Source organism: Ahaetulla prasina, chromosome 5, assembly GCF_028640845.1.
Source record: "Ahaetulla prasina isolate Xishuangbanna chromosome 5, ASM2864084v1, whole genome shotgun sequence".
Taxonomy (NCBI): Eukaryota; Metazoa; Chordata; class Lepidosauria; order Squamata; family Colubridae; genus Ahaetulla; species Ahaetulla prasina.
Window position 1 is genome coordinate 96,804,366 of NC_080543.1, and position 15,013 is coordinate 96,819,378.

Here is a 15,013-nt window from a genome sequence, read left to right on the forward strand (position 1 = left end):
CCATGCACAGGATTGTAGCTATGTCTTTCCAGTGTAACTGCTATATAATAATGCTGGTACAAGAAATGTTTCATCATTTTAGTCAAATACGGTTTCTAAACTTTGCCCTAACCCTCTGGGACATTTGAAATGGAGGGCTGTACTCAGAAAACAAAAAAGGTATTCTTGAAGTATGAATGTCCTTTCATTAATATTAAGATGAGAAATGCTATATATATATTGTTATGTCCCGAGGAAACCAGGCCTGTTGCTAGCCGCTGCTGATTGGTTGAGGTGTGACTAGCAACAGGCATGCTTTCCTCAGGTCGTATCCCCGAGGACATAACATATATATATATATATGTTTTCTGAGGTTTTCGCGGGTGTTTGTATGTAGGTCTTTGGTTATTCAAGTTTTCTCCCGCGTAAAATTGGAAGTGTCTTGTGTGACAAGACACTTCCAATTTTACGCGGGAGAAAACCCGAATAACCAAAGATCTGCATATATATGTGTGTGTGTGTGTGTGTGTGTGTGTGTGTCTTGGCGATGTTTCGACGAAGTCTCATTCGTCATCTTCAGGCTTCAGCTTTGTGCTTCTGGGAGCAATGTGTGATTGCAGCTGTTTCTTCCTTTTTAACTGCTAGCAGTTAAAAAGGAAGAAACAGCTGCAATCACACATTGCTCCCAGAAGCACGAAGCTGAAGCCTGAAGATGTCGGATGAGACTTTGTTTGAACGTCGCCAAGACACTTCCAATTTTACGCAGGAGAAAACCCGAATAACCAAAGACCTACATACAAACACCACAAAACCTCAGAAAACAAATATATATATATATATATATATATATATATATATATATATATATATATATATATATATATAAATGCCTTTAATGTTTTTATAAATATCTCAAGGCAGTGAGTATAGCTAACACTCCTTCCTCTTCCTATTTTTCTCACAGTAACAACCCTGTGAGGTGGATTGGGCTGAGAGACAATTAAAAGATCCAATTTTGGATCTGGCTTTTATGCCTAAGGCAAGACTCGAACTCACTTTATAGTTGTATAATCTAATCTTTCCTATGAATCTTACTCAAATAGATTATTGTGTAAGACAGGACATCTCTTTAACAGATGATAGTCATGAATCCGGAGGAAAACTAAATTCATAAATTATTTAGTATGATCAAACAGATTTTTGTTTTTTTAAAAAAGCAAAATAATATTTTAAAATCTAAGCCATTAAGAGCAGAAAACCTGGGAGGTCTCCACCCTTCTGAGTGTGTTAACACATACAAAACAATCTGAATATCTGAAAACTCAATACAAATATTATTTGATTATTAAAAAGGGAATCTAATTTGTACTGTTTACTGATTCATTCACCTACTGTATCTGCAGCAAAAAATCCCTCTAACATTGAATTTCTTTTCATATACAAACTTTAAATATTCCTCTAGCATTGAATAGCTTTCCATATGCTTATTTTAGGTGCTTTGAGTCAAGAGGTTAGGGAACAGCAATCAAATTCTTTATCATTTCCAGCTGTCTTACTCCATCCTAACTCTTTACAGCAGGGGTAGTCAACCTTTTTATACCTACCACCCACTTTTGTATCTGTTAGTAGTAAAATTTTCTAACCGTCCACCGGTTCTACAGTAATGTGCCGTGTAACTGCGCATGCCTGTCGCGCATCGTGGATTCAGGGGGGGTTCTGGCTACAAGCTCTGCTTGTCTGTTACAGCTGGGTGGGGTGGGAGGAGATGCGCGAGCTATTCTGGGACGAGGCTCTTTTGTTTGCGGTCACACTGTAGTGCCATTTAGTTTCACTTACATAATGTGCACTAAACTTATGCACGGGCGATACAAATAGTATATTTTCAGAAATTTAAATTGTCATGGGGAATTTTATGAAAACCTAATGAAAATGTTTTTAAATAATACTATGAATTTTTTTTTTAAAAGTCAATTAAATTAAAAAAAAGGAAAGTGCTTCAGTATTGGACAAAACCCCTACCGCCCACCATGAAAGCTGGAATGCCCACTAGTGGGCGGTAGGTACCAGGTTGACTACCACTGCTTTACAGCCTGATAAATCTCCTGCCGATTGAAAATGGTAGAAGAGGTTATTTAGTAGAGAGAAGCTGAACAGCATTATACTACTGATGTGTGGGTTTAAAAAAAGCCTGTGATATTTGTTTTATCATTTGCAGTAACTTGTAAAGATGACAGCCGTATTTGCATGTTTGTATCTTGATTGAATACACATAAAACCTCTCTCTACTACTCCTTTTGTAACAAACCCAAACTTTTTAAATTAATCAGTTTTCCATTTTTTTCCTAAACTGTTGTTAACGGTTAGTGACTTTTGAATAAGTCAATACACTTCAACATAGCTTCAGATTGGCTTGTTATCTTGCTAAACCATGGTTTCCCAATTTGGATTACACTAAATTAAAGGTTTCTTGGGTTATTTGGCTGCTTGCATAAGGGCACGGGTGTCGTGGTATTTTCTCCTTTGCGGAGCTGGAGTGGACGTGGCCCGTGCGTGAGGCATACAGGCCACCAGTTTGACAACCCTTGCATAAGGGGATTGCCTATACTACTAAAACATTTATCTGAATACAATGATGAAATATTGAAAAGATAAGTGTGGCCAGATAAAGAATGGATAAGTATTTTCATGTTTTATTTCTGGGTCATATACAGGTAGTCCTCGACTTATGACCACATTTATCTTGTCTTTTTATGTACACTGAGAGCATATGCACCAAAGACAAATTCCTTGTGTGTCCAATCACACTTGGCCAATAAAGAATTCAATTCAATTCAATTCTGTCCTATCCCAAAATAAGTGAGCTATGCCCCATTTTACAACCTTTGGGCCATAGTTGTTAAGTGAATCATGTGGTCGTTAAGCAAATCTGGCTTTCTCAATTGATTTTGCTTCTCAGAAGCTGTCTGGAAAAGTTGCAAACGGTGATTACATGAGCCCAGGACAGTACAATCAACAATTGCCAAGTGCCTAAACTTTAATCATGTGACCATGGGGATGCTGCAACAATTGTAAGTGTAAAAACAGGTCATAAGTCATTTTTTGTAGTGCTCTTGTAACTTTGAACAGTCAATATTTACAAATGGTTGTAAGCAGTGCTGGGTTTCAACATTTTTTACCCCCGGTTCTGTGGGCGTGGCTTGGTGGGCGTCCCATGGCATGGATTGGTGGGCATGAATTGGTGGGCATGGCAGGGGAAGGATACTGTAAAATCTCCATTTCCGCACGATCAGCTGGGACTTGGGAGGCAGAGAATAGATGGGGCGGGGCCAGTCAGAATTTTTACTACCAGTTCTCCGAACTACTCAAAATTTCTGCTACCAGTTCTCCAGAACTGGTCAGAATCTGCTGAAACTCTCCTCTGGTTGTAAGTCGAGAACTACCTGAATGGTTTATGTACATATATGCATGCATGCTTTTTCACATCAGCCAATAATTGTCCTGTGCCTTGTTTTCATTTGTATATTATCACTCTTGAATGGATGGAAAGGAGTTATAGAAAACCAAATGACTCTTAAGCTGACATTGTACCAAAGAAGTCTAAAATACAGAATTCAATTATCCTAAAATAATAATTAGGATGAGAAGTCTGGCCTTGCAGGATAATCTGAATTGAGTTGACACTACTTTCATTGCTAAGGATGTGCTTATAATAATAATAAAAAGGAAATCACTTCCCTGAATGATTAGTTGAAATAACAATGGATTTGTTTACATAAAGTTTAAAGATATAACAAAGACCTGAAACATTTGCTGGAAAGCTGATAAACAACAGATTCTAGAGAACTGAGCTGCAATATTTTTCTGGTTTTAGAGTCTAGGTAGGAGATATTAAACATATGATATTTTGCTGGAAAATGTAAATCTAATTACTGAAGTTTGAAACAATCAGATAATCTCCACAGTTAGGATTACTATACATTTAAAAGAGTAAAGCATAAGCTTAAAAAATGATTATTTAATTATAGCAGCCAAAACTGTAATTATGCAACCATACATAATAGAAAAACCATAGATAATAATATCTGAGTTGTGGATTAGTAAATCTTTTCAATTGCCACATTAGAAAAAAACACAGGTAAAATAATGAGATTTCATAAGCAGGTACCACAATTTTATCAAACTTAGTTGGATTTTATGAGTTACATTAATAGCAATAGATATACTCCCCATGACATACTCCATTTTATATATATAATTAATTTTCACATGTATAGCACCTGACTTTTTACATCTATATATATTTTGGCATGTATCTTACGTATCTTATGTATTTTGGCATGTATCATACATTAAAGCAGCTACCAGATATGTAAAAGGAAAAATAAACTAATTCTACTTTAAAAAGTCAGTGAAAACCACCTCCACTTTCGTTTTAAGAGAAAGAATAAATATAGTTATCACTAGCTATGTAATGCAATAAATTGATTAAATGCTATCTTTTTTTAGCTTTGTTGACTATAGTTTTGAATACAAATTTAGTTCATTTGACTTTTCAAATAAATGCCATAACCATTTAACATATTTCATATACGAGATGCCAAAATTAAATAGTATTCACAATCTGGATCATTATTTTCTACATTAACTATTTTCACTATTCCTGATTATTAACAAAAGGAGTCAAAAGTTCTGCGTGCTCTAAGAAAGAATTTTGTTTTTTCTATAGATGTATATTTGTATGCAGGACATTATTAGTAAGAAACTTTTTTTTAGTTTCACACTGCTGAAAACTTGCAACTGAATTTAGTAGTATAATCACTATTTGTGAATGCCACATAATAATATACTTCTTAATCAAGGGTCATCTTAATTCTAGCAGTTATGGACATTATTTTTAGATCACTCAAAGCAGTAGCTAAACAAAATCAATGTTATTTTCCTTTCAATAAAAACTGTGTGAGAAGATAAAATGAATAGCCAGCCATTAATCTAATGAGAGAACTATATTCTCTCATTAATTTATCGTATCACTCTCTCATCATTGAGGACCAGTTTGGTCTAATGGTTAAGGTACTGGGCTAGAAAGCAAGACACTGAGTTCAGGTCCCGCCTTCACAATGAAAATCAGCTTTGGGATCTTGGGCCAATCACTCTTTTTCAGCTCAACTTATCTCCCAGGGTTGTTGTTGTTGTGGGGAAAATAGAAGGAGGAAAGTGTGTTGGATATGTTTGCTGCTTTGAGTTATTTGTAAAAAAATAAAATAAAGGGCAGGATATAAACAAACAAACAAATGTTGTTGAAAATGGAGAATATTATATTTAAAGGCATTAAACTGAAATGGAAACATCATGACACCTGGTGACATATTGTTGTATGTCTGTTACAAATGCGGGTCATGTCTTACATAAAAGTTGAAATGCGGGCTATTTCCGGTTTGGCTATTTTCAAAAAATCACGTTTTTAAAACATTGAAGTTTTAACTAAGACAGAATCTTATATATGCTAAATCTTCCTAACATATAAATTTAATCAGGAGCACACCAACATATCCACTGTCAAAATGCAGTATAATCTTCAACGAAGCCTGTCAAAATATTTTTGAAAAACCTATAAGTTTGATGGGTAGATTTCAAGAATCAAATATTAGACTGCATCCTAAGCTTTTAAATCCAATTGATTTTGATATGAAATTTTCAACATGTACATTTATTTCTATAGCACCTTATAAATATGTTTTTACAGACTGGATATGAAATGTACTCAAAATATGGGAGGCAGAGCAAGGAAAACATAAGAAAGGGGAAAAGGAAGCATGAATAAAAAAGGAAATACTGTGAGATTACTTTAATTATACACATTTTGGCATAATAATAATAAGAAAAAATGAACAACCTGATGCTCCATATGTTTTAGATTATCGTAATAACCTGCTGTTTATGCTAGTAATGACTAATAATGAAAAAGCAAAATGTCTGTGAAGCACATACACTTTCAGTAAAGCACAGCAGGATTTGGAAACTTCTGGTCTCTCACTGCTATCATGTGATTGCTAAAATACTGTGTTTTTCATGAGATCTCAATGCCAAATTTTGACACAATTAAAGGAATTTTTTAAAATAGGTAAAGCACGACTGCTTCTTTTGGGTAAAGCAGGTATTCTGCTGCTGAAAGATATTACATAACTAAGAACTATAAAAACTAAGGAAATGGATCAACATTTTCAGGAAAAGGAGACTTTTAAGAGAAATAATAGTGTTTATGGATGCAATTTGGGAGGCTGTTAACTTTAACTGCGTTATTCCATAAACTTTAAAGTCTGTAATCTTCCCACACCAGTTTCATAAAAGCAGGACCTTCCTTCTTATAATTAGTATAAAGAATGTCATAATCTCAATCCCTTGTGACAACCTCAAAGACACTTTCATGTTTCATTTCTATAAATCTGTTCAACAATGTGTTCAACACCCAGAATTATCACATAATTGCAACTGGAAAATGAACAAATTTCTTAATTTTATTTATTTATTTATTTATTATTCGAATTTATATACCGCCCTATCTCCCAAAGGACTCAGGGCGGTTTACAGGCATATAAAACATCAATATCAATATACAAATTAAAATAATCCTTAAAAAACTTATTCTAGCGCCCGAATTATTAAAAATAGAAATATAAATATCAAATATAAATATTAAAATCAATTTAAAACCCCTCTAAATTTAAAAATCTAAGCCAGTCCTGCACAGATGAATAAATGTGTCTTGAGCTCGCGACGGAAGGTTCGAAGGTCAGGAAGTTGACGGAGTCCTGGGGGGAGTTCGTTCCAGAGGGTGGGAGCCCCCACAGAGAAGGCCCTTCCCCTGGGCGTCGCCAACCGACACTGCCTAGCTGACGGCACCCTGAGGAGTCCCTCTCTGTGAGAGCGCACGGGTCGGTGAGAGGTATCTGGTCGCAGTAGGCGGTCCCGTAGATAACCCGGCCCTATGCCATGGAGCGCTTTAAAGGTGGTCACCAAAACCTTGAAGCGCACCCGGAAGGCCACAGGTAGCCAGTGCAGCCTGCGCAGGATGGGTGTTAATGACTGTGTATGATATTAATAGTTTAAAATAAATCTTTACAGAGAGATAAATACATGAAATTAATACAGTACAGTACATACAATACAGACTATTGTTAAGACGATAGGCACATTACATAATACCCTTCAAATCATATCTTCTCAAACTAGATTTATCAGGATTTGATTGAGGTGGCAAAAAGTTGATCTAGTGAGGAAATAAATTTCAGTAGATTTAGTTACTCTTTTTGTCATGTGTTAAATATTTAGCATCATGTTTCATCCATGCATGCAATTTAATAGGTGTTAAATTACCACTACAAATTATTTTTTGTAAAAACTTGAGACTTGTTAATATTTCTTGGGTAAATGGTTGCATCAGATATAGCACTAAATCAGAATATTTTAACTAATGTTTGTGAAACAAGTCACCTAGTTTGCACAATTTAAACAATAACTTGTGTCTTCATACATCAGCCATGTGATGATATAGGTTAAAGATAAAACATTAGCCAGTGAATTCTATAAATTAATTATATCTGCTATAAATAATCTGTAGAAAAGTATGAGAAACCTGATAATATAAATAAAGAAGTGATGTAAAACATGGAATCATCAGAAACAGTGAAGGCTGAAAATTAAAAAAAAAATATCACTTCTATCTCAATGTTAACTTTTTCCTATTGCTTAATATCAGCACATAGTATTTATAAGTATATTGTTAATATACTCCTTTTTTTGCTACCAGGACAAATAACAGGGATTTTTATTAGTAAAGACAATATCAGATAGAATAAATAGGAAAGCTGGATAGATGGAGCCAAATGGACATTACAAGTGGCTTGAAAGGATCAATGAAACTTGAAAACTTCAGTTTTGAAATCCACTGACTATTAGTTCTATATCTGGCAATGTATTTTAATTACATGATAAATATAGAAGTAATTTGGCTACTGAAGTATACTGTAGAATTATTACTAATATTTGAGAAATATATTCAAGGTGCAAAATTGTATTTTTAATTGTAATTCAAGGTGCAAAATAAATTCAAGGACAAACTTGACACTTGTAGCTTAGGAATTTGGTGTTTTCAGCATAGTTAATTCATAGAGGTACACTGTGTTCAAACATCATTGTTAAGCCATAAGATTTGTCTGGCTTTGACTTATCATATTATATGCATCAAACATCATTAAAATAAGAATACAGTTTAATAACTATAAACTGCTATATAACTGCTAACTATAATCTATATTGAAACTGGTTCATAGACAAAAGAAAATGCAGATAAGTTAGTGAATAACTGATTTCACAACTAGTTGGTGGCTGTGAGCCAAGTCATTGTGGATTCTTAGTGACCAAGTCATTGTGGATTCTTAGTCCACACAATTATCATGTCATCATAGTAAAAGAATTGTCAACAATATTAAAAGTTTATTTCTATAATTAGCATACTGTAGATAGATTCACCATGACTATTCTGAAACATTTGTTGTAGAAGTTAAATAATAAATATTATTTAATACATTATTATTGTTTTAAGGTGAATATTTTCAGATATATTTGAACTGCTTTGTTGAAGAATATTTTTGTAATCGCCAAGCAAAAGCAATTAAGAAAAAATGCTTGCATATATTTGTTTAAAATAAATTTCTATATCAATAATTATACCTTGAAAACCTATACTAGAAGTTATAGAAATGAATATAGGATTTACTTAAGTTTAATATTTAATAACAGTGTGTCTATTATAGGTGATGGAGAGATTTACATATGGTAATTCTTGAAAATGTTTATTTGATTTGTTTCATGCTACAACCCATCTTAAATACATGTATTATTTCCTTCCAAATAGTTTCAAGTTCAATTTCAATTTCTCTCTTGTGAACTGTGCTCTTCAAATAAATTTCTCTGATTTCCCCCTCCCCCACTTTTTTTCTCAACAGCTGTGAGGTATCAAAACAACTCATCCTAGATTTTATAAGCTTTAGCGTCTTGCAAGAATCAGGTTTTCCGAAAGCACAAAGAAAGTTTTCTTTTATTGAATATATTCTGCGTTTTTACAAATGGGTTTAGGGAGTTTACACTAGGAGACAGCGTAGAGAGAAAGCCAGAATTGGGTATCCTTTATATACCATGCCCAACCCACCCGCCTCCTTCGGGGGAAAGAGACAGCCACTATTTGAAGACCAAGCCTAGGAAAAGTATTCCGCTTCGACATTCCTTCACGGGGCTTCCTGGCGGAGTCTGCCTAAGCAGGGGCTTATTTTCTTTTTCCCACTTCGGGCACAGGAACGGCGGCCTTTCCCTCCTCATCCCCGCGGAAGTTCGTTCCTCCAGCTCCGCCTCGCTGCCCCTCAAGAGGGCGCCGGGATGTACACATGGGGAGGCAGAGGCTCTCTTGCGGCACCTCGAAGTCCAGGAGACTTCGTTGTGGCGTGGAGACCCCTTCGTGGGATAGCAAGGGAAGCCCGATGGGCCTCCCTCTGGAAGGGGACGAAGCAATGGGGTCGTCTTCCCAGGCCAAAGGACCGACCACCCGCTCCTCTTGCACCTGAGGGGTTTACAAGCAACTCCTACGCCTTTCCCTGCTGGTTTGTGCGCGGCTGCCTGGAAGGAGTCGCCTTCCTCCGCCTCTCGGCCCAGGGCCCGGTTCTGCCCCTTCCCTCCCCAGCCCGGCGGGATCGGCCGAACGACCCCCGGGAGCTCCGTACCAGTGAACCGACCGCTACCGTCGCCGTGTCCCCGCCGGCGCTGCAGTACGAAGTAGCCACTATTTTTCTGGGTCACCCAGAGCTTGAGGGCGTTTTTCAGGAGCACCTCCTCGGGCTTCAGCCACATCTTCTCGCCGAGCTGTAGCTCGCCCCGCTACCAGGGTCACATCGCCCGCCACCTCTCCAGCCGCGTCCGCTAGAGAGAGAGAACGAGCGAGAGCGATTCAGTCCCTCTCCCTGCCTCCCTCCGCCCCGGGTCCGGGGGAGGAGCCGCCGCTCTGGGTCTTTGCCTCTCGAGGGGATGGACGCTCCTTGCCCGGAAGGCTGCCTGGGGGAGCGAACGGGGCGCTGTTCTGGAGCGATCGGGCTACAGCCGAGGCGGTCCGGACTCCTCTCCCCCCTGTAGGCGCGCCTCCGCCTGAGAGAGAGAGAAGTCTGGCCTCCGCGGAGGGGGAAAAACGAGAAGAGGAAATCCACAGCCCGCCTGGGTGGTTTGTCTACTAGCCGAATGAGAATAGGCCAGGCAGAGCTTCCACGCAATCTTGCCTGCTGTCCCGGAGGACAAAGCTCTTGGAGACAATGCTTATGCTTATATATAATATTATGACAAAGAAAGAAAGAAAGAAAGAAAGAAAGAAAGAAAGAAAGTTTGGTCGCACCCAATAAAGAGCGACTCTGAACATGAGTAGAAAACAGCTTCCTTTCCCTCCCTGAGATTCATCTCTTTAACGATCGGGAGCGTGGGAGAGCTCATCTTTTCCAAAGCCAGGAAGGTGTTTTTATCAAATGGTTGTCATACTTCTTGGTTTAGAAATGAACCACTGGAAATAGGAGCTGTGGATGGCTAAAACAAAACTAATTATAATCAACTTAATTTCATCACACCTTAAATAGATTTTTGCATATTCATATTAGTGATTCAGATAGATTGTTTGTTGTGTATACTAGAGGAGGAGGAAAAAGAGAGAGAATGTGTCACTAACATACTGTAAGGACAAATAGTGAGGGCCAGGCTCAGAAGTCCCAAAATGACCAACCAAACCACATCAAGGGGTTGTGTCTGCAATAGATCAATACTTGAACCAAGATGATAGACAATAATTATGAATGTTGGAAATAATATGTAAGGGTTTTGAAATTATTAGCAGGGAAACACTATAAAAAGATTTCAATTGGACTACATTTTATAGGTTGGGAGAAGCTTGCAAAAACAAAGTGATTAAAAATGTAGTGGCAGTTGGGGCAGTGTCTTGGAAGTTGGTGACCACTCCATTCTAAGTTCTGTGATCCAAAGCAGGACGTAGTTCAGCTTGTACCTGTCAATGCATGTACACATGTATTACATGCAACAGAAAGGGAGACCAGGGATATACAGATACAGACATATTAGTTTAGTTACATAGAAGAAAACAGAGATCCAATTTACAGTCATTGCTGGTAAAGGGTTTGGGAAGAAGTTCAGAAGCCAAGCCGGGCATGCTTCTGCCCGCTCAAAAGCAGCTCAGGGCTATGTCTGATTGTCTGTCAACAGGATGACTCTCCAGAAATAGAAAAGGATGCGGCCAGATTTGGGGTGGTGTGAGAGAAGCCAAAAAAAGGAAGAATTCAAAAGTTTGCTGGATCCAGGGAAAGACTGCAGCGGGAAAAGATCTAGGCGGAAAAAATCCTTCAGTGCATCTCTATAGAAGTTGGTTGAGGAATTCTGGAAGTTGAAGTTCACACATCTTCAAGTTGCTACGGTTGAGAAACACTGGTAGTATATTGGAATAACTATTCCATTCTGAAGCCCCTTCCTTCCATGTAAAATAGATTGGAGCTTCTATTAAGAGGTTAAGAATTTCCTACTTTGTTTAAATATAACATTCTATTTAAATAAAAATACCCCAAATACCATTTGTATTTTAAATCAACATATACCTAGTTACATATGCACACATTATTTTTACTAAACCACACCCCAAAAAAGATGGTGACATGTTTTATGCAGTGATTTAGACTGTAAGACAAAGGGATGCTTCAAAAACATGAGGAATTGCAAATGTCCCACCTATCTACTCCTTAAAGCAGTAGAGACTTTTCCAGACTTGAGGGGATGGGGGAATTTCCAGAATTTTGAAAATATGGAATGAGAACTCAAAATGTCTGCTGAGAGAGCTTGCATTTCACAGCACATTTGCCACTGAAAAACATGATTGGTTATGGATTTCTACCTGTCACTCTCTCCATTGCTTCTTCCATGAAATTCTCCTTACTCGTACTTGCGTTTGTCTTTTTTTTTTAGAAGGGGAAATACATTTCCAAATGAAGTATTAAGTTGCAGTCATGGGCAATTTGTGTGTCTATGTGGGATTAACACTATAGTAATTTTTCAAAATAAAATTAATTCTGGAAGCTGGACTTTTGCTTTATATCATATTAACTTCCCACTTTTAAAATTTGAAAATATTTATCTGTAAATGTCAGTAGCCTACAATTACTGGGTGGTATCTGTGGGAGAAGTCCTTAAGTAAGAATGGGAATTTTGAAGTAACATTTATCTCAGTCACTTTTTTCCCCCTGAATACTTACATACATATCTTTTTTCATAGATTGCTCTGACCATTGGTAATTTTAATTGCGCTTCTCTTAGCTGCCGTTTGAGCTGTAGTGCCTCAAACAATAAACAGTAAATAATTGTTTGTTTATTTATTTATTATCATATTTAGAAACTGCCCATATTCTTTATAAAGGGATCCTGGGTGGTGTACAGATAAACTATTAAAACATAAAAACTGAATACAAAACTTTAAAACAGGACAACAATAGTTAAAACCACGACATTAAAAGTTAATTAAAAGGCAGGGGGAAGGCTTTCAGGACACTAACCTTGGCTTTGGGGGAAGGAGAATATTCTAAATGGTGGGGGCAATGGCAGAGAAGGCTCTCTTCCTGGACCCTGCCAGTGGAAAAAAAACTTGACTGACTTGATCCACAGCATACTTTTCCTGCTTGACCATATGAGATAGACTGCCGTGATACGGCAAAAATGGTCTCATAGCAGCTTGATGCCATTACCATGTAGAACTTTAAAGTTCATAACCAACACCTGGAATTGGCCCCAGAAACTCACTAGCTCATATAATAAAGGTGCTACAACCGCCATTCTTTGGACAGCTAGAATTTCTTTATTTTTTTATTTTATTTATTTTATTTTGTCACAACAATATATGTAGGTATCATACAAAAAGATTATACAGTAAATAAACACATATATGGGTAAATATAAGCATATATATAGGAAGAAGAAAAGAAAAACAATAGGACAGGAACGGTAGGCACGTTTGTGCGCTTATGCACGCCCCTTATGGTCCTCTTAGGAATGGGGTGAGGTCAATAGTAGAAAGGTCCACATTTTGTACAAGCTGAAGTTTCTGGTTACTTTTCAAGGGTAGCCCTATGTAGAGCGCATTGCAATAGTCCAATCTGGAGATGATAATAAATGTCATTACATCATAGTTGTGAATAAAATCATTATGTTTAGTTTTGATCCTCAACATTATGATACTTTTGTCTTTCTCACAACAGCTGCTCATGAAGTTATTTTACTTGAGCTCTCCAAAAACACTCAAGATTAGTTAGGTCCATAACTCCATTGGTGTTTATGTGAAGTGAGGATATTTTTTACACAAATGTGGCATTTCCCCTATTTCCCCCCTCCTTTTTTTACTGCTTTAATTAGCAAGCAGCAGGAGGAAATTAAACATGCAGATGGTTGGTTTCATGCTTGGAAGAATCCTGCCTATTTCTTCAGGCTAAAAGATTATTATAGTATTCTAAAAGGATAACCAAAGGCTACACATTTTGTGTCCTATGATTTTGATTATGTTTGTTCCTAGAACATTAATATGCTATTGAGTTGTTAACTAGAGGCCTTCTACAAACATATTGCATAGTTTTGCATTAGAAGAGGCTCCAGCAGAGTGATAGCTGTTGTCAGATGAATATTTCTGAAGTACAGGGCTGTGTTAATTTTGCTACTGAGAAGAAAACCTAATGAATTTCCCTACCCTTAACCCTTAAAGTGCTTCATTATTCATTTATTCACTTGTTAAAATGTTAAAATGTTATTTTAAGTGACTTTTATTTTGCTAATTGATTATTTAAAGAGCCAAGATCACCAAAAGAACATCAAAATTGATTTTTTTAAAAAAAAATGGGAATACATAAGAGATTAAATTATGATTAGAGTAACATTCTCTTACTTTACAGTTTATGAACTGAAATATGTAGCATTACATTAAAAATAATCCTCATTACAATCAATAGACATATACTTTATCTGGTGCTTGGGATTTATTATTGAACAATAATAAATCAACATTCCAGCTTAATTTTGTTACTAATGCAGCAGATAGTTTCTAAACAAGCTTCACAAAGTAAGAACAAACATGAAATCTCAAGGAAATCTTTGGTTAATCTGAGTTTGTATCAAGTTAATATTGCCAATTACAACCATAAAAAGTTACTATTTTGCCATACAAGCCTTACAAATTAATATCTGAATCTGCTTCTTTTGATACGGTCATTTAATATTAATATTAAATATTACAAAATATTTTTACCACTTAAAGATTGCCAAACTATCTGGTGGAGAGGCTGCTGGAGTTTTCATTAAAAATACATAATATTCATTTTTGTAGTATTAATGAAACATTGAAATTAATAGTGAGCCATATAGATAGCAGGCAATCATGTTGGTCAAAATTATACCCCTAAAAGAATATTATTAGACATGGTGGAGTGATTTTGAACTAGTTATCCTTTCTCAGCCCTAGGAATAAGAAAAAGGCAAACAGAATAGAATAACAGATTTGGAAGTGACCTTGGAGGTTTTCTAGTTCAATCCCTTTCTCAAGCACGGAACCCTATATCTTTTCAGACAAATGGTTGCCCATTCTCTTTTTTTAAAAAGTTTTTGTAAAGGTTTTAAAAAAATAGCATAGACTTATCCAAGCAGAAGCCAGGAGTTAACAATAACTAAAAGGAACCATTAAAAAAAAGTTTTATCTCACTTTCACAATATTAACTACTATGACCTTTTGTTGGATGGAAATGTGGACAATTAAATAAACAATGTTATTATATTTTTCTCCCAGACATTACTATTTTAATTGCTCATTCTCCAGTCCCTTTCTTATTGCATTACTGAAACATTTATTCTTAAAACAGAATCAGGATTCTTCTAAATCTCATAATTCTACAATCAGAATTTTCGTATTATT

At 36.4% G+C, this 15,013-nt stretch overlaps 1 protein-coding gene across 2 annotated transcripts in view; it reads right to left on the reverse strand.

Annotated features, from left to right (window-relative positions):
- Positions 1-10,150, reverse strand: part of TBC1D8 (TBC1 domain family member 8) — a 52,192-nt gene extending 42,042 nt beyond the window's left edge. The window contains exon 1 of one of the 2 annotated variants that reach the window (XM_058184829.1): positions 9,753-10,150. In XM_058184829.1, coding sequence (XP_058040812.1) covers positions 9,753-9,879 — 127 coding nt within the window. In that variant the 5' untranslated portion in view covers positions 9,880-10,150. The remainder of the gene's footprint in view (positions 1-9,752) is intronic. The other variant, XM_058184828.1, reaches the window with a different exon arrangement.
- Positions 10,151-15,013: the final 4,863 nt, after the last annotated feature.